Here is a 26,478-nt window from a genome sequence, read left to right as displayed (position 1 = left end):
CCCCAGAACCTTACTGGTCTCAGTACCGTACTGGTCCCAGTCCCAGTACCCTACTGGTCCCAGTGCATGACCCCAGTGCAATACTGGTCCCAGTCCCAGTGCCCTACTGGTCCCAATGCCAGTTCACAGCATCATATTGGTCTCACTTCCCATCCCCAGTCCCCACACTGACCCCATTACCCACTCCCAGTCCCCATACAGCCACCATTACCCACTCCCAGTCCCCATACAGACCCCATTACTCACTCCCAGCCCCCATACAGGCCCCATTACCCACTCCCATTCCCCACACAGACCCCATTACCCACTCCCAGTCCTCATACAGCCCCCATTACCCACTCCCATTCCCCATACAGACCCCATTACTCACTCCCAGTCCCCATACAGACCCCATTACCCACTCCCAGCCCCCATACAGACCCCATTACCCACTCCCATTCCCCATACAGACCCCATAACCCACTCCCATTCCCCATACAGACCCCATTACCCACTCCCATTCCCCATACAGACCCCATTACCCACTCCCATTCCCCATACTGGTCCCATTACCCACTCCCATTCCCCATACAGGCCCCATTACCCACTCCCAGTCCCCATACAGACCCCATTACCCACTCCCAGCCCCCATACAGACCCCATTACCCACTCCCAGTCCCCATACAGCCCCCATTACCCACTCCCAGTCCCCATACAGACCCCATTACCCACTCCCAGTCCCCATACAGCCCCCATTACCCACTCCCAGTCCCCATACAGGCCCCATTACCCACTCCCAGTCCTCATACAGACCCCATTACCCACTCCCAGTCCCCATACAGACCCCATTACCCACTCCCAGTCTGCATACAGACCCCATTACCCGCTCCCATTCCCCATACAGCCCCCATTACCCACTGCTCCCACTTCCCACCCCCACTGTCTGGCTCTGTGTGTTGCTGTGGGTCAGTGTGTGGGTCAATATGTGGGGCAGGGTCTCACCTCCCCTCCCCACCTTTAATCAGCTTCAGCAACCTGGGCATCCAATGCGTGAAGAAGAAGGAGATCGAGGCGGCCATTGAGAAGAAGCTGCAGTTGGGCATCGACCCCTTCAAAGGTGTGGGGCTGGGGGGGATGTGGGGGGGGTGGGTGGGTTCCCTGCCCCATAGCGAGGTGCTGACCCCCCCCCCCATATTGGGGACCCCCCCCCCAAATTGCAGCTGGCTCATTGAAGAACCACCAGGAGGTGGATATGAACGTGGTGAGGATCTGCTTCCAGGCGTCGTACCGCGATGGCAGCGGGAGGACCAGGCAGCTCAGCCCGGTGCTGTCGGAGCCCATCTTCGATAAGAGTAGGGAACTGGGAGCACTGGGCAAACTGGGAGGGGGCACTGGAGGGGGGGAAGCTGGGGGGGGCTGATGGGATCTAGGGGGGCCTGGGGGGGTTTGGGGTTTGGTCCCAGTATCCCCTCCCAGTTCCCATACTGGTCCCAGTTTCCCCTCCCAGTTCACATACTGGTCCCAGTATCCCCTCCCAGTTCACATACTGGTCCCAGTATCCCCTCCCAGTTCCCATACTGGTCCCAGTTTCCATACTGGTCCCAGTATCCCCTCCCAGTTCCCATACTGGTCCCAGTATCCCCTCCCAGTTCCCATACTGGTCCCAGTATCCCCCCCATTTCCATCCTGGTCCCAGTTCCCATACTGGTCCCAGTATCCCCCCCCAGTTTCCATACTGGTCCCAGTATCCCCCCCCAGTTTCCATACTTGTCCCAGTATCCCCTCCCAGTTCCCATACTGGTCCCAGTATCCCCCTTCAGTTCCCATACTGGTCCCAGTTTCCATACTGGTCCCAGTATCCCCCTTCAGTTCCCATACTGGTCCCAGTATCCCCCTTCAGTTCCCATACTGGTCCCAGTTCCCATACTGGTCCCAGTATCCCCCTTCAGTTTCCATACTGGTCCCAGTATCCCCCATCAGTTCCCATACTGGTCCCAGTTCCCATACTGGTCCCAGTATCCCCCATCAGTTCCCATACTGGTCCCAGTTTCCCCTCCCAGTTCCCATACTGGTCCCAGTTCCCATACTGGTCCCAGTATCCCCTCCCAGTTCTCATACTGGTCCCAGTTCCCATACTGGTCCCAGTATCCCCCCCAGTTTCCATACTGGTCCCTGTATCCCCTCCCAGTTCCCATACTGGTCCCAGTTTCCCCTCCCAGTTCCCATACTGGTCCCAGTTCCCATACTGGTCCCAGTATCCCCCCCCAGTTCCCATACTGGTCCCAGTATCCTCTCCCAGTTCCCATACTGGTCCCAGTTTCCCCTCCCAGTTCCCATACTGGTCCCAGTTTCCCCTCCCAGTTCCCATACTGGTCCCAGTTTCCATACTGGTCCCAGTATCCCCCTTCAGTTCCCATACTGGTCCCAGTTTCCCCTCCCAGTTCCCATACTGGTCCCAGTTTCCATACTGGTCCCAGTATCCCCCTTCAGTTCCCATACTGGTCCCAGTATCCCCCCCCAGTTCCCATACTGGTCCCAGTATCCTCTCCCAGTTCCCATACTGGTCCCAGTTTCCCCTCCCAGTTCCCATACTGGTCCCAGTATCCCCCCCATTTCCATCCTGGTCCCAGTTTCCATACTGGTCCCAGTATCCCCCACCAGTTTCCATACTGGTCCCAGTATCCCCTCCCAGTTCCCATACTGGTCCCAGTTCCCATACTGGTCCCAGTATCCCCTCCCAGTTCCCATACTGGTCCCAGTTTCCCCTCCCAGTTCACATACTGGTCCCAGTATCCCCTCCCAGTTCACATACTGGTCCCAGTATCCCCTCCCAGTTCCCATACTGGTCCCAGTTCCCATACTGGTCCCAGTATCCCCCCCAGTTTCCATACTGGTCCCTGTATCCCCTCCCAGTTCCCATACTGGTCCCAGTTTCCCCTCCCAGTTCCCATACTGGTCCCAGTTCCCATACTGGTCCCAGTTTCCCCTCCCAGTTCCCATACTGGTCCCAGTTTCCCCCCCAGTTCCCATACTGGTCCCAGTTTCCCCTCCCAGTTCCCATACTGGTCCCAGTTTCCCCTCCCAGTTCCCATACTGGTCCCAGTTTCCATACTGGTCCCAGTATCCCCCTTCAGTTCCCATACTGGTCCCAGTATCCCCCCCCAGTTCCCATACTGGTCCCAGTATCCTCTCCCAGTTCCCATACTGGTCCCAGTTTCCCCTCCCAGTTCCCATACTGGTCCCAGTTTCCCCTCCCAGTTCCCATACTGGTCCCAGTTTCCATACTGGTCCCAGTATCCCCCTTCAGTTCCCATACTGGTCCCAGTATCCCCCCCCAGTTCCCATACTGGTCCCAGTATCCTCTCCCAGTTCCCATACTGGTCCCAGTTTCCCCTCCCAGTTCCCATACTGGTCCCAGTATCCCCCCCATTTCCATCCTGGTCCCAGTTTCCATACTGGTCCCAGTATCCCCCACCAGTTTCCATACTGGTCCCAGTATCCCCTCCCAGTTCCCATACTGGTCCCAGTTCCCATACTGGTCCCAGTATCCCCTCCCAGTTCCCATACTGGTCCCAGTTTCCCCCCCAGTTCCCATACTGGTCCCAGTTTCCCCTCCCAGTTCTCATACTGGTCCCAGTATCCCCTCCCAGTTCCCATACTGGTCCCAGTATCCCCCCCCAGTTCCCATACTGGTCCCAGTTTCCATACTGGTCCCAGTATCCCCCCCCAGTTCCCATACTGGTCCCAGTTTCCCCCCCATTTCCATCCTGGTCCCAGTTCCATCCTGGTCCCATTCCCCCCATTATTCAGAGTCCACCAACACCTCTGAGCTGCGCATTTGCCGGATGAACAAGGAGAGCGGGCCGTGCACAGGGGGGGAGGAGCTGTACCTGCTGTGCGACAAGGTCCAGAAAGGTGGGGGTCAGAGGGGGGGGCAATGGGGGGGGGGTCTATGGGGGGGGGGTTCTGTGGGGGAGATATGGGGGAGGGTCTGTAGGGGGTGAAGAGGGAGATGTGGGGGAAGGGGGGTGTGTGTAGGAGGGGTGGGGAGGTATTTGGGGGGTCTTTGGGGTGGGAGGGGGGTTTATTGGGGGCCAAGGGGGGGTGAAGAGGTTCTATGTGGGGGGAGATGGGGGGGGGTCTGTAGGAGGGGTGGGGGGGGTTTGTGGGGGGGTATTTGGGGGGGTCTTTGGGGTGGGAGGGTCTGTGGGGGGTCTATGAGGGGGGGTCTGTGGGGGGAGACGTGGGGGAGGGTCTGTATGGGGTGAAGAGGGGGATGTGGGGGAAGGGGGGGTCTGTAGGAGGGATGGGGGGGTATTTGGGGGGGGTCTTTGGGGTGGGAGGGTGGTCTATGAGGGGGGGTCAAGGGGGTCTATGTGGGGGGAGATGGGGGGGTCTGCATGGGGTGCAATGGGGGATGTGGGGGGGGAGAGAGGTCTGTAGGAGGGGTGGGGGGGTCTATTTGGGGGGGTCTTTGGGGTGGTCTTTGGGGTGGGAGGGTCTGTGGGGGGTCTATGAGGGGGGGTCTGTGGGGGAGGGTCTGTATGGGGTGCAATGGGGGATGTGGGGGGGGAGAGGGGTCTGTAGGAGGGGTGGGGGGTATTTGGGGGGGGTCTTTGGGGTGGCAGGGGGGTTTATTGGGGGCCAAGGGGGGGGTCAAGGGGGTCTATGTGGGGGGAGATGGGGGGGGTCTGCATGGGGTGCAGGGGGGATGTGGGGGGGGAGAGGGGTCTGTAGGAGGGGTGGGGGGGGGTTGTGGGGGGGTATTTGGGGGGTCTTTGGGGTGGGAGGGTGGTCTATGAGGTGGGGGTCTGTGGGGGGAGATATGGGGGAGGGTCTGTATGGGGTGAAGAGGGGATGTGGGGGAAAGGGGGGTCTGTAGGAGGGGTGGGGGGGGTATTTGGGGGGGGTCTTTGGGGTGGGAGGGGGGTGTATTGGGGGCCAAGGGGGGGGTCAAGGGGGTCTATGTGGGTGGAGAGGGGGGGGGTCTGCATGGGGTGCAGGGGGGGAACTGGGGGGGGAGAGGGGTCTGTAGGAGGGGTGGGGGGTATTTGGGGGGGGTCTTTGGGGTGGCAGGGGGGTTTATTGGGGGCCAAGGGGGGGGTCAAGGGGGTCTATGTGGGGGGAGATGGGGGGGGTCTGCATGGGGTGCAGGGGGGGATGTGGGGGGGGAGAGGGGTCTGTAGGAGGATTGGGGGTGTCTATGTGTGGGGGTATTTGGGGGATCTTTGGGGTGGGAGGGTCTGTGGGAGGTCTATGAGGGGGGGTCTTTGGGGGGAGATATGGGGGAGGGTCTGTATGGGGTGAAGAGGGGGATGTGGGGGAAGGGGGGTGTGTGTAGGAGGGGTGGGGGGGTCTTTGGGGGGGGTTTGGGGTGGGAGGGGGGTTTATTGGGGGCCAAGGGGGGGGTCAAGGGGGTCTATGTGGGGGGAGATGGGGGGGGTCTGCATGGGGTGCAGGGGGGATGTGGGGGGGGAGAGGGGTCTGTAGGAGGGGTGGGGGGGGGTTGTGGGGGGGTATTTGGGGGGTCTTTGGGGTGGGAGGGTGGTCTATGAGGTGGGGGTCTGTGGGGGGAGATATGGGGGAGGGTCTGTATGGGGTGAAGAGGGGATGTGGGGGAAAGGGGGGTCTGTAGGAGGGGTGGGGGGGGTATTTGGGGGGGGTCTTTGGGGTGGGAGGGGGGTGTATTGGGGGCCAAGGGGGGGGTCAAGGGGGTCTATGTGGGTGGAGAGGGGGGGGGTCTGCATGGGGTGCAGGGGGGGAACTGGGGGGGGAGAGGGGTCTGTAGGAGGGGTGGGGGAGTCTATGTGGGGGGGTATTTGGGGGGGTCTTTGGGGTGGGAGGGTCTGTGGGGGGTCTATGAGGTGGGGTCTGTGGGGGGAGACGTGGGGGAGGGTCTGTATGGGGTGAAGAGGGGGATGTGGGGGAAGGGGGGGTCTGTAGGAGGGGTGGGGGGGGTATTTGGGGGGGGTCTTTGGGGTGGGAGGGGGGGTTATTGGGGGCCAAGGTGGGGGGGCAAGGGGGTATATGGGGGGGGAGAGGGGGGAGGTCTGTATGGGGTGCAGGGGGAGATGGGTCTGTAGGAGGGATGGGGGGGTCTATGTGGGGGGGTATTTGGGGGGGTCTTTGGGGTGGGAGGGGGGGTTATTGGGGGCCAAGGGGGGGGTCAAGGGGGTCTATGTGGGGAGAGATGGGGGGGGGTCTGCATGGGGTGCAGGGGGGGATTTGGGGGGGGAGAGGGGTCTGTAGGAGGGGTGGGGGGGTTTATGTGGGGGGGTATTTGGGGGGGTCTTTGGGGTGGGAGGGTCTGTGGGGGGTCTATGGGGGGGGGTCTGTGGGGGGAGACGTGGGGGAGGGTCTGTATGGGGTGAAGAGGGGGATGTGGGGGAAGGGGGGGTCTGTAGGAGGGGTGTGGGGGGTATTTGGTGGGGGTCTTTGGGGTGGGAGGGTGGTCTATGAGGGGGGGTCAAGGGGGTCTATGTGGGGGGAGATGGGGGGGGATCTGCATGGGGTGCAGGGGTGATGTGGGGGGGGAGAGAGGTCTGTAGGAGGGGTGGGGGAGTCTATGTGGGGGGGTATTTGGGGGGTCTTTGGGGTGGGAGGGTCTGTGGGGGGTCTATGAGGGGGGGTCTGTGGGGGGAGACGTGGGGGAGGGTCTGTATGGGGTGAAGAGGGGGATGTGGGGGAAGGGGGGGTCTGTAGGAGGGGTGGGGGGGTATTTGGGGGGGGTCTTTGGGGTGGGAGGGTGGTCTATGAGGGGGGGTCAAGGGGGTCTATGTGGGGGGAGATGGGGGGGTCTGCATGGGGTGCAGGGGGGATGGGGGGGAGAGGGGGGAGGTCTGTATGGGGTGCAGGGGGATATGGGTCTGTAGGAGGGGTGGGGGGGTCTATTTGGGGGGGTCTTTGGGGGGGTCTTTGGGGTGGGAGGGTCTGTGGGGGGTCTATGAGGGGGGGTCTGTGGGGGGAGACGTGGGGGAGGGTCTGTATGGGGTGAAGAGGGGGATGTGGGGGAAGGGGGGGATCTGTAGGAGGGGTGGGGGGGTCTTTTGGGGGGGTCTTTGGGGTGGGAGGGTGGTCTATGAGGGGGGGTCAAGGGGGTCTATGTGGGGGGAGATGGGGGGGGTCTGCATGGGGTGCAGGGGGGATGTGGGGGGGGAGAGGGGTCTGTAGGAGGGGTGGGGGGGGTTTGTGGGGGGGTATTTGGGTGGGTCTTTGGGGTGGGAGGGTCTGTGGGGGGTCTATGAGGGGGGGTCTGTGGGGGGAGACGTGGGGGAGGGTCTGTATGGGGTGAAGAGGGGGATGTGGGGGAAGGGGGGGTCTGTAGGAGGGGTGGGGGGGTATTTGGGGGGGGTCTTTGGGGTGGGAGGGTCTGTGGGGGGAGGGGGGTCTATGAGGGGGGGTCTGTGGGGGAGGGTCTGTATGGGGTGAAGAGGGGGATGTGGGGGGGGAGAGGGGTCTGTAGGAGAGGTGGGGGAGTCTATGTGGGGGGGTATTTGGGGTGGGAGTGGGGCATACTGGGGGCCAAGGGGGGGGTCAAGAGGGTCTATATGGGGGGAGATGGGGGGGGTCTGCATGGGGTGCAGGGGGGGATGTGGGGGTGAGAGGGGTCTGTAGGAGGGGTGGGGGGGTCTATGTGGGGGGGTATTTGGGGGGAGGGGAGGACTATGAGGGGGGGTCTGTGGGGGGAGATGTGGGGGAGGGTCTGTATGGGGTGAAGAGGGGGATGTGGGGGAAGGGGGGTCTGTAGGAGGGGTAAGGGGGTATTTGGGGGGGGTCTTTGGGGTGGGAGGGGGGTGTATTGGGGGCCAAGGGGGGGGTCAAGGGGATCTATGTGGGGGGAGATGGGGGGGGGGGGTCTGCATGGGGTGAAGAGGGGGATGTGGGGGGGGAGAGGGTTCTGTAGGAGGGGTGGGGGGGTCTATGTGGGGGGGTATTTGGGGGGAGGGGAGATCTATGAGGGGGGTCTGTGGGGGGAGACGTGGGGGAGGGTCTGTATGGGGTGAAGAGGGGGATGTGGGGGAAGGGGGGGTCTGTAGGAGGGGTGGGGGGGGTATTTGGGGGGGGTCTTTGGGGTGGGAGGGTGGTCTATGAGGGGGGGTCAAGGGGGTCTATGTGGGGGGAGATGGGAGGGGTCTGCATGGGGTGCAGGGGGGATGTGGGGGGGGAGAGGGGTCTGTAGGAGGGGTGGGGGAGTCTATGTGGGGGGGTCTTTGGGGTGGGAGGGTCTGTGGGGGGTCTATGAGGGGGATGTGGGGGAAAGGGGGTCTGTAGGAAGGATGGGGGGGTCTATGTGGGGGGGTATTTGGGGTGGGAGGGGAGGTCTATGAGGGGGGGTTTGTATGGGGTACAAGGAGGGATGTGGGGGGGGGGTCTATGTGTGGAGGGTCTTTGGGGTGGGAGGGTTTGTGGGGGGAGAGGGGGGTTTGGGGGGTTTGGGGGGGTCTATGGGGGGGGTCTGTGGGGGGAGACGTGTGGGAGGATCTGTATGGGGTGCAGAGGGGATGTGGGGGGAGGGGGGGTCTATAGGACGGGTGGGGGGGTCTATGTGTGAGGGGTCTATGGGGGGAGATGGGGGAGGGGCTGTATGGGGTGCAGGGGGGGTTGTGTGGGGGGTTGTGGTCCTTATATATACCCCATATATATATCCCCTATATATTTCATCTCCCCTATATATCTCCCCCTATATATATCTCCTATGTATCTCCCTGTATATGTCCCCTATACACCTCCCCTATATATCCCCCTATATATATTCTCTATATAACCTTTATATATGTCTCCTATATGTATCCCCTATATATACCCCCTTTATATCTCCCTTATATATATCCTCTATATATATTCCCCTATATATATCCCCAATATATCCCTGTATATATATCCCCTATATATCTCATCTCCCCTATATATCTCCCCTATATATCTGTCCTATAGATCCCTATATATCTTCCCTATATATACCCCTATATGTATCCCCTATATATCCCCCTATATATCTCCCTTATATATCCCATATATATACCCCCTATATATATCCTCTATATATCTCTCCCTATATATATCTCCCCTATATATCCCCTATATATCTTCCCTATATATATCCCCCCTATATATATCCCCCTATACATATGCCCTATATATATCCCCTATATATCCCCTACATATCTTCTATATATCTCCCCTTTATATCCCCGTACATATATATCCCCTATATATCTCTATATATCCCCCTATATATCTCCCCTATATATCTCCCCTATATATCCCCCTATACATCCCCTATATGTATCCCCTATATATATCCCCTATATGTATCCCCTATATATCTCCCCTATATCTCCCCCTATATATCTTCCCTATATATCTTCCCTATATATATCCCCTATATGTATCCCCTACACATATCCCCTATACATATCTCCCTATATACCCCCTATATATTCCCTATATATATTCCCCTATATATATCCCCTATATATCTCCCCTATATTAATCCCCTATATATATCCCCTATATATATCTCCCCTATATATCCCCCTATATATATCCCCTATATATCTCATATCCCCAGTATGTATCCCCTATATATATCCCCAATATATCCCCTAAATATCTCCCCCTATACACCCCCTATATACATCCCCTATATATATATCCTCCTATATATCTCCCATATATATATATCCCCTATATATCTCATCTCCCCTATATATCTCCCCCTATATATATGCTCTATGTATCTTCCCTATATATCTTCCCTATATATATCCCCTACATATATCCCCTATATATATCTCCCTATATATCTCCCATATATATATATCCCCTATATATCTCATCTCCTTTATGTATCTCCCCCTATATGTATCTCCTATATATATATATATATCCCATATACATATATATCCCCTATGTCTCATCTCCCCATATATCTCCCCCTATATATATATATCTCCTATATATATATATATCCCCTATACATATATCCCCCATATATATACATATATCCCCATATATATCTCATCTCCCCTATATATCTCCCCATATGCATCTCCTATATATATATACCCCCTATATATCTACACCACCTATATATATATACTCCCTATACATATACCCTCTCTATATATACCTCCTATATACATATACCCCCTATACTCTCTATATATACCTCCTATATATACTCCCTATATATACACCCCCTATATATACACCCTCTATATATACATCCCCTATATATACATCCCCTATATATCTATATCTCCTATATATATATACTCCCTAAACATATACCCTCTCTATATACCTCCTATATACATATACCCCCTGTACTCTCTCTATATACCTCCTATATATACTCCCTATACATACACCCCCTATATATACATCCCCTATATATACATCCCCTATATATCTATATCTCCTATATATATACACTCCCTATACATATACCCTCTCTATATCTACCTCCTATATACATATACCCCCTGTACTCTCTATATATACCTCCCATATATACTCCCTATATAATCACCCCCTATATACACACCCCCTATATATACACCCCCTCTATACCCCCTGTATCCCCTATAGAGGACATCGCGGTTGTGTTCCGTAAGGAGACGTGGGAGGCTCGGGCCGATTTCTCTCAGGCCGACGTTCACCGTCAGGTCGCCATCGTGCTCCGGACGCCGCCCTATAGATCCCTACAGCTGGAGCAGCCCGTGCAGGTCGAGGTGTTCCTACAGCGCCTCACCGACAGGGCCCGGAGCAGGGGGTGTCCGTATACATACCTGCCCAGAGAGCAGGGTATGGGGGGTTATATAGGGTTATATGGGATTATATGAGGCTATATGGGGGGATATGGGGCTATATGGGGGGATATGGGGGGATATGGGGGGATACGAGGTGTTCCTACAGCGCCTCACCGACAGGGCACGGAGCAGGGGGTGTCCATATACCTACCTGCCCAGAGAGCAGGGTATGGGGGGTTATATAGGGTTATATGGGGGGATATGGGGTTATATGGGGAATATGGGGGTTGTATGGGGTTATATGGGGGGATATGGGGGGATATGGGGTCAGAGAGCAGGGTATGGGGGGTTATATGGGGGGATATGGGGGGTTAAGGGGGATATGGGGTTATATGGGGGGTTATATAGCGGGATATGGGGTTATATGGTGGGTTACATGGGGAGATATGGAGGGATATGGGGTTATATGGAGGGTCTTGGGGTTATGGGGGGGTTATATGGGGGTATATGGGGTTATATGGAGGGATATGGGGTTATATGGGGGTATGGGGGGATACGAGGTGTTCCTACAGCGCCTCACCGACAGGGCCCGGAGCAGGGGCTGTCCATATACATACCTGCCCAGAGAGCAGGGTATGGGGGGATATGGGGTTATATGGGGGGGATATGGGGTCAGAGAGCAGGGTATGGGGGGTTATATGGGGTTATATGGGGGGTTATAGGGGGATATGGGGGTATATGGGGGAGTATGGGGGGGTATGGGGGGATACGAGGTGTTCCTACAGCGCCTCACCGACAGGGCACGGAGCAGGGGGTGTCCATATACCTACCTGCCCAGAGAGCAGGGTATGGGGGGTTATATAGGGTTATATGGGATTATATGGGATTATATGGGATTATATGGGGTTATATGGGGGATATGGGGGGATACGAGGTGTTCCTACAGCGCCTCACCGACAGGGCCCAGAGCAGGGGGTGTCCATATACGTACTTGCCCAGAGAGCAGGGTATGGGGGGTTATATGGGGTTATATGGGATTATATGGGGCTATATGGGGGGATATGGGGTTATATGGGGGGTTATGGGGGGATATGGGGGGATACGAGGTGTTCCTACAGCGCCTCACCGACAGGGCCTGGAGCAGGGGGTGTTCATATACCTACCTGCCCAGAGAGCAGGGTATGGGGGGTTATATAGGGTTATATGGGGGGTTATGGGGGGATATAGGGGGATATGGGGGGTATATGGGGTTGTATGGGGGGATATGGGGGGATACGAGGTGTTCCTACAGCGCCTCACCAACAGGGCACGGAGCAGGGGGTGTCCATATACCTACCTGCCCAGAGAGCAGAGTATGGGGGGTTATATAGGGTTATATGGGGGGTTATGGGGTTATATGGGGGATTATGGGGGGATATGGGGTTATATAGGGGGATATGGGGGGATACGAGGTGTTCCTACAGCGCCTCACCGACAGGGCACGGAGCAGGGGGTGTCCATATACCTACCTGCCCAGAGAGCAGGGTATGGGGGGTTATATGGGGGGATATGGGGTTATATAGGGTATATGGGGGGATATGGGGTGTTATATGGTGTATATGGGCGGTCATATGGGGTTATATGGGCATATATGGAGGAATATCAGGTTATATGGGGGATTATGTGGGGTAATATGGGTTATATGGGGGAATATGGGGTTATATTGGGGGTTATATGGGGTATATGGGGGGTAATATGGGGTTATATGGGGGTATATGGGGTTATATGGGGGATATGGGGGGATACGAGGTGTTCCTACAGCGCCTCACCGACAGGGCACGGAGCAGGGGGTGTCCATATACATACCTGCCCAGAGAGCAGGGTATGGGGGCTTATATAGGGTTATATGGGATTATATGGGATTATATGGGGTTATATGGGGGATATGGGGGGATACGAGGTGTTCCTACAGCGCCTCACCGACAGGGCACGGAGCAGGGGGTGTCCGTATACATACCTGCCCAGAGAGCAGGGTATGGGGGGGATATGGGGGGATATGGGGTCAGAGAGCAGGGTATGGGGGGTTATATGGGGTTATATGGGGGGATATGGGGGGTATATGGGGTTGTATGGGGGGATATGGGGGGATACGAGGTGTTCCTACAGCGCCTCACCGACAGGGCACGGAGCAGGGGGTGTCCGTATACGTACCTGCCCAGAGAGCAGGGTATGGGGGGTTATATGGGGGGATATGGGGGGTTATGGGGTTATATGGGGGGATATGGGGGTATATGGGGTTGTATGGGGGGATATGGGGGGATACGAGGTGTTCCTACAGCGCCTCACTGACAGGGCACGGAGCAGGGGGTGTCCATATACATACCTGCCCAGAGAGCAGGGTATGGGGGGTTATATGGGGTTATATGGGGGTATATGGGGGATATGGGGGGATATGGGGTCAGAGAGCAGGGTATGGGGGGTTATATAGGGTTATATGGGGGGATATGGGGAGTTATAGGGGGCTATGGGGGGATATGGGGGGATACGAGGTGTTCCTACAGCGCCTCACTGACAGGGCCCGGAGCAGGGGGTGTCCATATACGTATGTGCCCAGAGAGCAGGGTATGGGGGGTTATATAGGGTTATATGGGGTTATATGGGGCTATATGGGGGGATATGGGGCTATATGGGGGGTTATGGGAGGATATGGGGGGATACGAGGTGTTCCTACAGCGCCTCACCGACAGGGCACGGAGCAGGGGGTGTCCGTATACCTACCTGCTCAGAGAGCAGGGTATGGGGGGTTATATAGGGTTATGTGGGGGGATATGGGGTCAGAGAGCAGGGTATGGGGGGGATATGGGGGGATATGGGGGGTATATGGGGGGTTATGGGAGGATATGGGGGATACGAGGTGTTCCTACAGCGCCTCACCGACAGGGCATGGAGCAGGGGGTGTCCATATACATACCTGCCCAGAGAGCAGGGTATGGGGGGTTATATAGGGTTATATGGGGGGTTATGGGGGGATATAGGGGGATATGGGGGGTATATGGGGTTGTATGGGGGGATATGGGGGGATACGAGGTGTTCCTACAGCGCCTCACCAACAGGGCCCGGAGCAGGGGGTGTCCATATACATACCTGCCCAGAGAGCAGGGTATGGGGGGGATATGGGGTTATATGGGGCTATATGGGGGGATATGGGGTTATATAGGGGGATATGGGGGGATACGAGGTGTTCCTACAGCGCCTCACCGACAGGGCCCGGAGCAGGGGGTGTCCATATACGTACCTTCCCAGAGAGCAGGGTATGGGGGGGATATGGGGGGATATGGGGGGTTATGGGGTCAGAGAGCAGGGTATGGGGGGTTATATATGGTTATAGGGGGGGATATGGGGTCAGAGAGCAGGGTATGGGGGGTTATATGGGGGATATGGGGGTATATGGGGTTATATGGGGGGATATGGGGGGATACGAGGTGTTCCTACAGCGCCTCACTGACAGGGCGCGGAGCAGGGGGTGTCCATATACGTACCTGCCCAGAGAGCAGGGTATGGGGGGTTATATGGGGGGATATGGGGTTATATGGGGGATATGGGGGGATACGAGGTGTTCCTACAGCGCCTCACCGACAGGGCACGGAGCAGGGGCTGTCCATATACCTACCTGCCCAGAGAGCAGGGTATGGGGGGTTATATGGGGTTATATGGGGTCAGAGAGCAGGGTATGGGGGGTTATATGGGGTTATATGGGGGGATATAGGGGGATATGGGGGGTATATGGGGGGATATGGGGGAATATGGGGGGATACGAGGTGTTCCTACAGCGCCTCACCGACAGGGCACGGAGCAGGGGGTGTCCGTATACCTACCTGCCCAGAGAGCAGGGTATGGGGGGTTATATGTGGGGATATGGGGTTATATAGGGTATATGGGGTTATATGGGGTGTTATATGGTGTATATGGGCGGTTATATGGGGTTATATGGGCATATATGGAGGAATATCGGGTTATATGGGGGATTATGTGGGGTTATATGGCTTATATGGGGGGGATATGGGGTTATATTGGGGGTTATATGGGGCATATGGGGGGTAATATGGGGTTATATGGGGGTATATGGGGTTATATGGGGGATATGGGGGGATACGAGGTGTTCCTACAGCGCCTCACCAACAGGGCCCGGAGCAGGGGGTGTCCATATACATACCTGCCCAGAGAGCAGGGTATGGGGGGTTATATAGGGTTATATGGGGGGTTATGGGGTGTTATGGGGGGATATGGGGGGATACGAGGTGTTCCTACAGCGCCTCACCGACAGGGCCCGGAGCAGGGGGTGTCCATATACATACCTGCCCAGAGAGCAGGGTATGGGGGGTTATATAGGGTTATATGGGGTTATATGGGATTATATGGGATTATATGGGGTTATATGGGGGATATGGGGGGATACGAGGTGTTCCTACAGCGCCTCACCGACAGGGCATGGAGCAGGGGGTGTCCATATACATACCTGCCCAGAGAGCAGGGTATGGGGGGTTATATGGGGGGATATGGGGTTATATAGGGTATATGGGGGGATATGGGGTGTTATATGGTGTATATGGGCGGTTATATGGGGTTATATGGGCATATATGGAGGAATATAAGGTTATATGGGGGATTATGTGGGGTTATATGGGTTATATGGGGGAATATGGGGTTATATTGGCGGTTATATGGGGTATATGGGGGGTTATATGGGGAATATGGGGGGTTATATGTGGTTATATGGGGGCATATGGAGTGTTATATGGTGTATATGGGCGGTTATATGGGGTTATATGGGTTTATATTGGGGATTATATGGGGTATATGGGGGGTTATATGGGGGGATATGGGGGGATACGAGGTGTTCCTACAGCGCCTCACTGACAGGGCGCGGAGCAGGGGGTGTCCATATACGTACCTGCCCAGAGAGCAGGGTATGGGGGGTTATATGGGGGGATATGGGGTTATATGGGGGATATGGGGGGATACGAGGTGTTCCTACAGCGCCTCACCGACAGGGCACGGAGCAGGGGCTGTCCATATACCTACCTGCCCAGAGAGCAGGGTATGGGGGGTTATATGGGGTTATATGGGGTCAGAGAGCAGGGTATGGGGGGTTATATGGGGTTATATGGGGGGATATAGGGGGATATGGGGGGTATATGGGGGGATATGGGGGAATATGGGGGGATACGAGGTGTTCCTACAGCGCCTCACCGACAGGGCACGGAGCAGGGGGTGTCCGTATACCTACCTGCCCAGAGAGCAGGGTATGGGGGGTTATATGTGGGGATATGGGGTTATATAGGGTATATGGGGTTATATGGGGTGTTATATGGTGTATATGGGCGGTTATATGGGGTTATATGGGCATATATGGAGGAATATCGGGTTATATGGGGGATTATGTGGGGTTATATGGCTTATATGGGGGGGATATGGGGTTATATTGGGGGTTATATGGGGCATATGGGGGGTAATATGGGGTTATATGGGGGTATATGGGGTTATATGGGGGATATGGGGGGATACGAGGTGTTCCTACAGCGCCTCACCAACAGGGCCCGGAGCAGGGGGTGTCCATATACATACCTGCCCAGAGAGCAGGGTATGGGGGGTTATATAGGGTTATATGGGGGGTTATGGGGTGTTATGGGGGGATATGGGGGGATACAAGGTGTTCCTACAGCGCCTCACCGACAGGGCCCGGAGCAGGGGGTGTCCATATACATACCTGCCCAGAGAGCAGGGTATGGGGGGTTATATAGGGTTATATGGGGTTATATGGGATTATATGGGATTATATGGGGTTATATGGGGGATATGGGGGGATACGAGGTGTTCCTACAGCGCCTCACCGACAGGGCATGGAGCAGGGGGTGTCCATATACATACCTGCCCAGAGAGCAGGGTATGGGGGGTTATATGGGGGGATATGGGGTTATATAGGGTATATGGGGGGATATGGGGTGTTATATGGTGTATATGGGCGGTTATATGGGGTTATATGGGCATATATGGAGGAATATAAGGTTATATGGGGGATTATGTGGGGTTATATGGGTTATATGGGGGAATATGGGGTTATATTGGCGGTTATATGGGGTATATGGGGGGTTATATGGGGAATATGGGGGGTTATATGTGGTTATATGGGGGCATATGGAGTGTTATATGGTGTATATGGGCGGTTATATGGGGTTATATGGGTTTATATTGGGGATTATATGGGGTATATGGGGGGTTATATGGGGGGATATGGGGGGATACGAGGTGTTCCTACAGCGCCTCACCGACAGGGCACGGAGCAGGGGGTGTCCATATACCTACCTGCCCAGAGAGCAGGGTATGGGGGGTTATATGGGATTATATGGGATTATATGGGGTTATATGGGGGATATGGGGGGATACGAGGTGTTCCTACAGCGCCTCACCGACAGGGCCCGGAGCAGGGGGTGTCTGTATACATACCTGCCCAGAGAGCAGGGTATGGGGGTTATATAGGGTTATATGGGGGGATATGGGGGGTTATGGGGTTATATGGGGGGATATGGGGGTATATGGGGGGTTATGGGAGGATATGGGGGGATACGAGGTGTTCCTACAGCGCCTCACCGACAGGGCACGGAGCAGGGGGTGTCCATATACGTACCTGCCCAGAGAGCAGGGTATGGGGGGTTATATAGGGTTATATGGGGGGTTATGGGGTCAGAGAGCAGGGTATGGGGGGTTATATGGGGGGATATGGGGTTATATGTGGTTATATAGGGTATATGGGGTTATATGGGGTGTTATATGGTGTATATGGGCGGTTATATGGGGTTATATGGGCATATATGGAGGAATATCGGGATATATGGGGATTATGTGGGGTTATATGGGTTATATGGGGGGGATATGGGGTTATATTGGGGGTTATATGGGGGGTTATATGTGGTTATATGGGGGCATATGGAGTGTTATATGGTGTATATGGGCGGTTATATGGGGTTATATGGGTTTATATTGGGGATTATATGGGGTATATGGGGGGTTATGGGGGGATATGGGGGGATATGAGGTGTTCCTACAGCGCCTCACCGACAGGGCACAGAGCAGGGGGTGTCCATATACGTACCTGTCCAGAGAGCAGGGTATGGGGGGGATATGGGGGGATATGGGGGTTGTATGGGGTTATATGGAGTTAAATGGGGTTATATGGGGGGGTATATGGGGTAATACGGTGTAATATGGGGTTATTGGGGGGTTATATGGGGTTATATGGGGGGTTATGTGGTTGTATGGGAGGTTATATGGGGATATATGGGGTTATATGGGTTTATAGGTGGTTATATGGGGGGTTATGGGGTTATATGGGGTATGTGGGGGGTTGTATGGGTGATATGGGGGGTTATATGGGGGTATATGGTGGGCTATGGGCTTATATGGGGGTATATGGGGGGTTATGGGGGTTGTATGGGGTTATGGGGGGGTTATATGGGGTATATGGGGGGTTATATGGGGGATTATATGAGGTTATATGCAGTTATATGGGGGATTATATGGGGTTATATGGGGGGTTATATGGGCTTATATGGGGGGTTATGGGGAGAAATAGGGCTGCCCCTGTATGTACCTGCCCAGAGAGCAGGGTGTGTGGGGTTGTATGGGGTTATATGGGGTTATAGGGGTTATATGGGGGGATGGGGATATGGAGGTCTGGACATGGGATATGGGATGAGGATATAGGGTTGGGGACGTGGGATATGTGGCCATGGGGATATGTGGCCATGGGGCAGTGGGGATGGAGCTATGGGGCCATGGGGGACAGGAGCAGCACGGTGTCCCCCTATAGATGCCTATGGGGTGAAGGTGAAGCGGAAGCGCGGCATGCCGGACCTGCTGGAGGAGCTGTCGTGTGCAGGTGGGTGATGGGGGGGGGACACCCCCACTTTGGGGACCCCCCCTCACCCCCCCCCCCCCCCGGGGCCACCCCCATGACCCCAAACCCCCCCACATCCCTCACGTCACCTCTCCCCCCCCCCATCCCTTTCTTCTCCCCCCCCCCCCCCCTTAAAGATCCATATGGGATTGAGGCCAAAAGGAGGAAACCGCCCCCTGGGTTCATGGATCACTTCGCTCCACTGCCGGCAGCAGGTGGGGACTGTGGGGTCAATGGGGACAGTGGGGACATGGGGGTCAATGGGGACATGGGGGACATTGGGGTCAATGGGGACATGCGGGTTAGTGGGGACATTGGGGACACTGGGGTCAATGGGGACATTGGGGTCAATGGGAACATTGGAGACATGAGGAACAATGGGGACATTGGGGTCAATGGGACATTGGGGGCATTGGGATGAATGGGGACATTGGGGTCAATGGAGTCAGTGGGGGTAAGGGGGTCAATGGGGACATTGGGGTCAATGGGGACATTGGGGACATTGGGGTCAATGGGGACATTGGAGTCAGTGGGGACATTGGGGTCAATGGGGACATTGGGGTCAGTGGGGTCAATGGGGACATTGGGGTCAATGGGGGCAGTGGGGTCAATGGGGACATTGGGGTCAATGGGGGCAGTGGGGTCAATGGGGACATTGGAGTCAGTGGGGACATTGGGGTCAGTGGGGACATGGGGGTCAATGGGGACATGGGGGACATTGGGATCAATGGGATCAATGGAGACATTGGGATGAATGGGGACATTGGGATCAATGGAGTCAGTGGGGGTATGGGGGTCAATGGGGACATTGGGGTCAATGGGGACATTGGGTTCAATGTGGACATGGGGGACTTTGGGGTCAGTGGGGTCAATGGGGACATTGGGGTCAGTGGGGACATGGGGGACATTGGGGTCAATGGGGACATGGGGGTTAATGGGGACATTGGGGACACTGGGGTCAATGGGGACATTGGAGTCAATGGGGTCAGTGGGGACATTGGGGTCAATGGGGACATTGGAGACATGAGGAACAATGGGGACATTGGGGTCAATGGGACATTGGGGGCATTGGGATGAATGGGGACATTGGGGTGAATGGAGTCAGTGGGGGTAAGGGGGTCAGTGGGGACATTGGGGTCAATGGGGACATTGGGGTCAATGGGGACATTGGAGTCAGTGGGGGCAGTGGGGTCAATGGGGACATTGGGGTCAGTGGGGACATCGGGGTCAATGGGGACATGGGGGACATTGGGATCAATGGGATCAATGGAGACATTGGGATGAATGGGGACATTGGGATCAATGGAGTCAGTGGGGGTATGGGGGTCAATGGGGACATGGCAGTCAATGGGAACATTAGACACATGGGGGTCAGTGGGGACATGGGGACTAATGGGGGACATTGGAGTCAATGGGGACATTGGGGTCAATGGAGTCAGTGGGGGTAAGGGGGTCAATGGGGACATTGGGGTCAATGGGGACATTGGGGACATTGGGGTCAATGGGGACATTGGGGTTGATGGGGACATGGGGATTAGTGGGGACATTGGGGTCAGTGGGGGTCAGTGGGGTCAATAGGGACATTGGGGTCAGTAGGGACATGGGGGTCAATGGGGACATGGGGGACACTGGGGTCAATGGGGACATTGGAGTCAATGGGGTCAGTGGGGACATGGGGGACATTGGGGTCAATGGGGACATTGGAGTCAATGGGGACATTGGGTTCAATGTGGACATGGGGGACTTTGGTGTCAGTGGGGTCAGTGGGGACATTGGGGTCAGTGGGGACATGGGAGTCAATGGGAACACTGGGGGCATTGGGATGAACGGGGACATTGGGGTCAATGGGGACATGGGGGTTAATGGGGACATTGGGGACACAGGGGTCAATGGGGACATTGGGGTCAATGGGGTCAGTGGGGTCAGTGGGGACATTGGGGTCAATGGGGACCAATGGGGACCAATGGGGGACATTGGAGTCAATGGGGACATTGGGGTCAATGGGACATGGGGGACTTTGGGGTCAATGGAGTCAGTGGGGGTATGGGGGTCAATGGGGACATTGGAGACATTGGGATGAATGGGGTCAGTGGGGTCAATGGGGACATTGGGATGAATGGGGACATTGGGGTCAATGGGGTTAATGGGGACACAGGGGTTAATGGGGTTATTGGTGTCAATGGGGACCCTGCAGCCATTGGGATCAATGGGGACACTGGGATCAATGGAGACATTGGGGACATTGGTGTCAATAGGGTTAATGGGGACATTGGGGTCAATGGGGTTAATGGGGACATTGGGGTCAATGGGGTTAATGGGGTTATTGGTGTCAATGGGGACCCTGCAGCCATTGTGGTCAATGGGGTTAATGGGGACATTGGTGTCAATGGGGTTAATGGGGACATTGGTGTCAATGGGGTTAATGGGGACATTGGGGTCAATGGGGTTAATGGGGACATTGGTGTCAATGGGGTTAATGGGGACATTGGTGTCAATGGGGCAGCGGTTGTGCCACATATTATGGGATGCCCCCTATATATCCCCCCCATTCCCCCCCCATTCCCCAGCCCTATTGGGGGGGGGGGGCACAGCTCCCCCTATAGACCCCACCCCAAATCTCATAGAACTGACCCATTTTGCTTTGCCCCCCCCCCACAGACGAAGCCTTCGCCCTATTGGCCGACCCATTGGACCCCCTCTCCCACCTCCCCTCCCCCTTCGCTCCCCCTCCCCAACCCCCCTGTGCCCCCCCCTCCCCCCATTGCCCCCCCCCTCCGTCCCCCCTTTCCACCCCACAGATTTTATGGGGCCGGAGTTATTCTCAGAGCCCCCCCCCCCACGGCGACCCCCACCCCCCCCACAGCCTCATGGGGTCCCACATGTTCCCAGGGGACCTTTGAGTGTGGGGGGGGGTGTCCTTCAATATGGGGTCCCCAATGTATCCTCCTCCCCCCCCCCCCCCCCAAATGTGCCCCCAGCACAACATGGGGGCTGCAATATCCCCCCCCCCAACCACTGGGGTGTCCCCAATGTGTCCCCCCCACACACACCATATAGGGACCCCCACGTCACCCCCCCCCCCGCCCCAAACTCCCCCATATGGGGGGTCCCCAAACGCCCCCCCCCCACAAATGGGGGTCCCCAGTGTCCCCCCCCCCCCCCATCCCATTTGGAGCCACTTTGCACTATATTTATGGGGGGACACGGGACCCCCCCCCAGACGCACAGCATGGGGGGGGGGGGATATGGGGACATGAGGGGGGGGAGAGGGGGGGTCAATAAAGGCTTTGAGACCCAAAGGTTGTCATTGTATTGTGAGGGGGGGGGACGTTGGGTGGGGGTAGGGGGACATTGGGGGGGGTAGGGGTGGGAGGGGGACACATTGGGGGACATAGTGGGGGGGGCACATGGGGGGGGTGAGGACATGGGGGGGGATATGGGGAGGGTGGGGGTGGGACACATTGGGGGACATGTGGGGGACACATGGGGGGGTTGGGGTGGCGGGAGGGGGGACATATGGGGGGGGACACATGGGGGGGTGGGGACATGGGGTGGGGCATGGGGGGGGACATGGGGGGGACACAAGAGGGGAACACAAAGGGGGGGGCGGGGAAACACATTGGGGGACATGGGGGGGACATTGGGGTGGGGTGAGGACATGGGGGGAGGTTGGGGGGGACATTGGGGGGCACATGGGGGGGGCATGGAGGGGTGGGGAGGACACATTGGGGTGTGGGGGCGGACATGGGGGGGGACATGGGGGGGGACATGGAGGGCATGGGGGGGCATGGGGGGGGATGGGGACATCGGGGGGGATATGGGGAGGGTGGGGGTGGGAGTGGGACACATTGGGGGACATGGGGGGGGAGGAACATGGGGGGGACACAGCGTGGGGGGGACATGGGGGGGTTGGGGTGGCGGGAGGGGGACATATGAGGGGAGCGGGGGGAGGACACAAGAGGGGGAACACAAAGGGGGGGTGGGGGACACACATGGGAGGACAGTAATGGGGGGACATGGGGGGGGGACATTGGGGTGGGGAGGGGACATGGGGGGAGGTCGGGGGGACATTGGGGGGCACATGGGGGGGACATAAGGGGGGGACACATTGGTGGGGACATGAGGGGGGGACATTGGGGGTGGGGACATGGGGGGGGGCATGGGGGGTTGGGGGGGGCACATGGAGGGCATGGGGGGGGACATGGAGGGGACGCATTGGGGGGACATAGTGGGTGGGGACCACATGGGGGGGGAAATGGGGGAGACACATGGGGGGTTGTGGACATGGGGGGGGGAATATGGGGAGGGTGGGGGGGGGACACATTGGGGGACATGGGGGGACACATGGGGGGACACATAGGGGGGTTGGGGTGGCGGGAGGGGGGACATATGGGGGGGGGACACATGGGGGGGTGGGGACATGGGGGGGACATGGGGGGGACACAAGGGGGGGAACTCAAATGGGGGGGGCGGGGGACAAAAATGGGGGGACATGGGGGGGGACATGGGGGTGGGGTGGGGACATAGGGGGAGGTGGGGGGGACATTGGGGGCACATGGGGGGACGTAAGGGGGGGGACACATTGGGGGTGGACATGAGGGGGGGACATTGGGGGGGTGAGGGTGGGGACATTGGGGGGGTGGGGACATGGGGGGGGACATGCGTGGGGCATGGGGGGACACAAGGGGGGGAACACAAAGGGGGGCGGGACACACACATGGGGGGACATGGGGGGGGACATTGGGGTGGGGTGGGGACATGGGGGGAGGTGAGGGGGACATGGGGGGACATGGGGGGACACATTGGGGGTGTGAGGTTGGGGGGGCATGGGGGGGATACATGGGGGGGTTGGGACGTGGGGGGGGCATGGGAGGGGTGGGGTGGGCACATTGGGGGGGTGGGGGTGGGACATATGGGGGGCACACATTGTGGGGGACATAGTGGGTGGGGACCACATGGGGGGGACATGGGGAGGGTGGGGGGGGGGACACATTGGGGGACATGGGGGGGGAGGAAAATGGGAGGGGGAACACATCGGGGGGGAGACATGGGGGGGTGGGGGGGATATGGGGGGGACACATTGGGGGGGACATTGGGTGCGGTGAGGACATGGGGGGAGGTGGGGGGGATATGGGGGGTACATGGGGGGGGATATGGGGGGCACACATTGGGGGTGTGAGGGTAGGGGGGGGACATGGGGGGGGCATGGGGGGGTGGGGAGGACACATTGGGGGGTGGGGGGGGGACATGGGGTGGGCACATGGGGGGGGACATGGGGGGGGCACATTGGGGGGTGGGGACATGGGGGGGCATGGGGGGGGTGGACACATTGGGGGGGTGGGGGTGGGACACATTGGGGGGGACATTGGGGTGCGGTGAGGACATGGGGGGAGGTGGGGGGGATATTGGGGGGTACATGGGGGGGGATATGGGGAGGGGATACATTTGGGGGGACATGGGGGGGACACATTGGGGGGACATAGTGGGTGAGGACCACATGGGGGGGATATGGGGAGGGTGGGGGGGGGGGGGACACATTGGGGGACATGGGGGGGGGAGGAACATGGGGGGAGGAACATCGGGGGGGGACATGGGGGGGTTGGGGTGGCGGGAGGGGGGACATATGGGGGGGGACACATGGGGGGGTGGGGACATGGGGTGGGGCTTGGGGGGAACACAAAGGGGGAACACAAAGGGGGGGGCGGGGGACAAACATGGGGGACATGGGGGGGGGACATGGGGGTGGGGTGAGGACATGGGGGGAGGTGGGGGGACATTGGGGGGCACATGGGGGGGGCATGGAGGGGTGGGGAGGACACATTGGGGGGTGGGGGGGGGACATGGGGTGGGCACATGGGGAGGGACATGGGGGGGGCACATTGGGGGGTGGGGACATGGGGGGGCATGGGGGGGGTGGACACATTGGGGGGGTGGGTGTGGGACACATTGGGGGGGACATTGGGGTGCGGTGAGGACATGGGGGGAGGTGGGGGGGATATTGGGGGGTACATGGGGGGGGATATGGGGAGGGGATACATTTGGAGGGACATGGGGGGGACACATTGGGGGGCACATAGTGGGTGGAGACCACATGGGGGGGATATGGGGAGGGTGGGGGGGGGGACACATTGGGGGACATGGGGGGGGAGGAACATGGGGGGGAGGAACATCAGGGGGGGGAAAAGGGGGGGTTGGGGTGGCGGGAGGGGGACATATGGGGGGTGGGGCATGGGGGGGACATAAGGGGGGGCGGGGGACACACATGGGGGGACAGTAATGGGGGGACATGGGGGGGGACATTGGGGTGGGGTGGGGTCATGGGGGGAGGTGGGGGGACATTGGGGGGTACATGGGGGGGACATGGGGGGCCACATTGGGGGTGTGAGGGTAGGGGGGGACATGGGGGGGACACATGGGGGGTGGGGACATGGGGAGACATATGGGGGGGGTGGGGGGGACATGGGGGGTGGGGACATGGGGGGGGCATGGGGAGGGTGGGGGTGGGGGGGACACATTGGGGGACATGGGGGGGGAGGAAAATGGGGGGGGACACATCGTGGGGGACATGGGGGGGTTGGGGTGGCGGGAGGGGGGACATATGGGGAGGTGGGGGGGACACAAGGGGGGGAACACAAAGGGGGGGTGGGGGACACACATGGGGGGACACTAATGGGGGGACATTGGGGTGGGGTCGGGACATGGGGGGAGGTGGGGGGGACATGGGGGGGACACATGGGGGGGGCATGGAGGGGTGGGGGGGACATATTGGGGTGTGGGGCCGGACATGGGGGGGACATGGAGGGCATGGGGGGGGCATGGGGGGGGATGGGGACATCGGGGGGGATATGGGGAGGGTGGGGGTGGGAGGGGGGACACATTGGGGGATGTGGGGGGGGGAGGAAAATGGGGGGAGACACATCGGGGGGGGGACATGGGGGGGGCATGGGGGGGTGGGGAGAACACATTGGGGTGTGGGGGGGGGGGACATGGGGGGGACACATTGGGGGGGACATAGTGAGTGGGGACCACATTGGGGGGGGACATGGGGGGGTGAGGACATGGGGGGGGCATGGGGGGGTGGGGGGGACACATTGGGGTGGGGTGAGGACATGGGGGGAGGTGGGGGGGGACATTGAGGGGTACATGGGGGGGGACACAGGGGGGGTGGGGGGGATGGAGACCTGGGGGGGGATATTGGGGGTCGTGGGGGGGGGGGGGGGCATGGCTCCTTTGGGGCGGTTTGTGCTCAGCGCGATGGGGCCGGTTCATTTTGGGGGGGGGGTGTTGGATTTAGGGCCGAGGGGTCACGTGATGCCACCCCCAGCCCCCATCGGGGCGGGGCCGTCCTCAAGCCACGCCCCCTTCCGCATAAACCACGCCCCCTTCTACACAAGCCACGCCCCCAGATCTGCCCCCATCTCACGTGATTCCCCGCGGGCCAATGAGCTGCTCGCTCCTCACCTTCGCCCCTGTCCTCCTTTCTCACTTCCGCTTCCGGGTCGCTCCGGTGCCGCGGGTTCCGGTTGGAGCGGAGGAGCGGCGCGAGGCCTCGGCCCGAGGTGGGGGGGGGGGGAGACCCCGGTATAACCCCCATAGAACCCCCATAGAACCACACAGAGCGGCCGTTATCGCCCGGTGAGCCCCGATCTACCCCCGGGATTCCCCGTTAGGCCCTTCGGGTTCTTCCCGTGCTCCGTTAGGCTCCGCGGGATGCTCGTTAGGCTTCGCTAGGCCGCACGGCCCCCGTTAGGCCCCATAGGCCCCATTAGGCCCCATTAGGCCCTACTGACCCCCATTAGGCCCCATAGGCCC

General features: G+C 58.3%; 1 protein-coding gene across 4 annotated transcripts in view; it reads left to right on the top strand.

Annotated features, from left to right (window-relative positions):
* The window catches only part of LOC107307843 (transcription factor RelB homolog), a 31,664-nt gene extending 10,037 nt beyond the window's left edge, over nucleotides 1-21,627 (top strand). The window contains exons 3-10 of one of the 4 annotated variants that reach the window (XM_085535760.1): nucleotides 1,005-1,096; nucleotides 1,200-1,331; nucleotides 3,790-3,894; nucleotides 10,573-10,715; nucleotides 15,011-15,083; nucleotides 18,580-18,648; nucleotides 18,804-18,881; nucleotides 21,325-21,627. In XM_085535760.1, the coding sequence (XP_085391886.1) occupies nucleotides 1,005-1,096; nucleotides 1,200-1,331; nucleotides 3,790-3,894; nucleotides 10,573-10,715; nucleotides 15,011-15,083; nucleotides 18,580-18,648; nucleotides 18,804-18,881; nucleotides 21,325-21,566 (934 nt within the window). In that variant the 3' untranslated portion in view covers nucleotides 21,567-21,627. Of the gene's footprint in view, nucleotides 1-1,004; nucleotides 1,097-1,199; nucleotides 1,332-3,789; nucleotides 3,895-10,572; nucleotides 10,789-12,521; nucleotides 12,595-15,010; nucleotides 15,084-16,422; nucleotides 16,496-18,579; nucleotides 18,649-18,803; nucleotides 18,882-21,324 lie in introns of all 4 variants that reach the window. The other 3 variants (XM_085535757.1, XM_085535759.1, XM_085535756.1) reach the window with 3 other exon arrangements.
* Nucleotides 21,628-26,478: the final 4,851 nt, after the last annotated feature.

Source organism: Coturnix japonica, unplaced genomic scaffold (genome assembly GCF_054131305.1).
Source record: "Coturnix japonica strain WE unplaced genomic scaffold, WE-NBRP24 Scf173, whole genome shotgun sequence".
Classification (NCBI taxonomy): Eukaryota; Metazoa; Chordata; class Aves; order Galliformes; family Phasianidae; genus Coturnix; species Coturnix japonica.
The sequence above is the reverse complement of the archived record's forward strand: the minus strand, read 5'-3'. Positions and strand labels throughout refer to the sequence as shown.